This window comes from Sus scrofa, chromosome 9 (genome assembly GCF_000003025.6).
Source record: "Sus scrofa isolate TJ Tabasco breed Duroc chromosome 9, Sscrofa11.1, whole genome shotgun sequence".
Taxonomy (NCBI): Eukaryota; Metazoa; Chordata; class Mammalia; order Artiodactyla; family Suidae; genus Sus; species Sus scrofa.
Window position 1 is genome coordinate 3,548,417 of NC_010451.4, and position 2,387 is coordinate 3,550,803.

Below are 2,387 nucleotides of genomic sequence, written 5' to 3' on the forward strand. Positions count from 1 at the left end.
GTGTATTCAGGAATATAAGACTCTTGACAGATTAACAGTTGTAGAAATGTCCAACTTTAGCATGTGCCCAGGAGTCTCAGGTTTTGGGCAATTTTGGATTACATGTCTGGGAGAAAAGGAGAAAGGGTTAAGGAGATGCCTGATGAAGGCTGAGAGGAAGAGACTTAAAATGAAACTGACGTTGTCCTGAAGAGAACATAGGATCCAGTTTATCCAGTTTGAGATTAAAACTCACAGATAGAAATTTCAGCTCACTCATTCATTATATTTCCTTTTATATTTTCTTTTCTTAAAACATGAAGTCCAATATTGTGTTCGTTTCAGCAGGTGTACAGCACAGTGATTCAACTTTATATCCGTCTGTCTGTCTGTCTATCAATCACCATCTATTCTTTTGCAGATTCTTTTCGCTAACAGGTTGTTACAAAACGTTGAGTAGAATTCCCCGTGCTCTACAGTAGGTCCTTGTTGGCTATCAATGTTATATACAGTAGTGTGAATAAATTAACCCCAAACTCCTAATTTATCCCTCCCCACCATTCCCCTTTGGTAACCACAAGTTCGCTTTTCAGGTGAATTAAGCCAGACAAAGACAAATATCACATGATATCGCTTGCATGTGAAATCTTAAAAAAAAGGTACAAATGAGCATACTTGAAAAACTCAAACAGACTTACAGGCCTAGAAAGCCACTCATCCATTATGGATCCAAAACTCCTCCTACTGTGGGGGGCAGAGCCTCAGCTGTGCTCATCACCACCCTTTCTTCAGCAACCTCTGGATTCCTTGCTTGATCTCCTGGGTCCGCACCCCATAAACGATGGGGTTGAGGGCGGCCGGGACGACATGGTGGAGGACATTGAGCAGGACGGGCACATCCGGGGGCACCTTCTTCTTCGCCACATGAGTGAGGACGAAGACCAGGAGGATGGTGCTGAAGAAGAGGATGAGGATGAAGTGGGAGCCACAGGTGCCCAGGGCCTTGGCCACGGCACCTTCTGCCTTGAGTCTGAGCACGGCCCGCAGGATGAGGGTGTAGGAGGCGAAGATGAGGATGAGGTCAGAGCCCAGCATAGTCCAGCTTAAAGCAAACTGGTAGAGGCGATTGATAGTAATATCATCATAGGAGAGCCTGGAGACAGACATGTTGGCACAGAGGCAGTTCTCAATGACATTTCTGCCACAGTAATGGAGTCGTGAGGACAGGATGGGGATGGGCAGTGTCAAAATGAAATTTCTGGCCAAAATAAAGATGGCTGCCTTGGCGACAAACTGGTCAGTGATGATGGATGGGTACCTCAGAGGGTGGCAGATGGCCACATAGCGGTCGTAGGCCATGACCATGAAGGTGCAGGACTCCATGGCAAAGAAACAATTCATGATGAACATCTGGAGGAAGCAGGCAGAGAAGCTGATGGCCCTGAGGTCAAACCAGAAGATGGCCAGGACCTTGGGGATGACGGTGAGACAGAGCACCATGTCCAGCAGGGAGAGGAGGCTGAGCAGGTAGTACATGGGCTGGTGCAGAGAGGCCTCCAGCCGGATGGTGACCAGGAGGGTGGTGTTGGCCCCCAGGGCCAGGAGCAAGAGGAGGCTGAGGGGCAGGGACAGCCAGAGCTGCCAGCTGGGGGACCTGACAAAACAATTCAGGAGGAAGTGTGAAACCTCAGTGGCGATGGTGCCATTTTGGTGGGCTGTCATATTGTGTCCAATATTCCTGCAGGTTTCTTTTAGTGATCTGTAGAAAGGATGAAATTAGTTACTGATTCAAGTTTCACGAAGACAGAAGAAGTTGCCTTTACTTAGGTGAAACTTGTGGATTTTAGCAGAGTCTCCAGCACGAAGTGAAATCATTTGTCTACTCTTTGTGCCCTACTCTTATTATCTTAAAACAGTGCAAAAGGATGGAGTTCTTACCCTGGCGTGATGGGCTCTTTGGTGTCTCTGCAGCACCAAGACACAGGTTTGATCACCAGCTCGGCACAATGGTTTAAATGTACCAGTGCTGTCACAGTTGTGGCATAGGTAGCAACAGCAGCTCAGAGCTGACCCCTGGCCCAGGAACTCCATATGCCGTGGGGCGACCAAAACAGAAAACAAGCAAACAAACAAATGTAGAAGGATCAGGTGATATGATTTCTTTATAAATATTTGACTTCAAGGTTAATTTTTGGTAGAGTAGTTGAAACTTTACAGAAATTAAGAGGAGCTTACTTAGAGAGCTGTTTACACCAGGGGCGTCTCTAAATTTGTACCCATGGTCCTTCTTCATTAAAAAAAATGAAGACATGGACTACCGTATCTACAACTTAACTATAACAACACCTGCAAATAAGTAGCAGAGCCCGGCACAAACTAGGCACCAGACAAATGGCCCCAGACCCCCA

General features: G+C 46.8%; 1 protein-coding gene across 1 annotated transcript; it reads right to left on the reverse strand.

The window, feature by feature from the left end:
* On the reverse strand, positions 754–1,701 carry LOC110255251 (olfactory receptor 56A3-like). Its single transcript, XM_003129436.4, has one exon. The coding sequence runs from the start codon at positions 1,699–1,701 to the stop codon at positions 754–756; it is 948 nt and encodes a 315-aa protein (XP_003129484.1).

Excerpts from the sequence above, each read along its gene's own strand:
- LOC110255251 (XM_003129436.4), bottom strand. The coding sequence starts at position 1,701 with ATGACAGCCCACCAAAATGGCACCATCGCCACTGAGGTTTCACACTTC.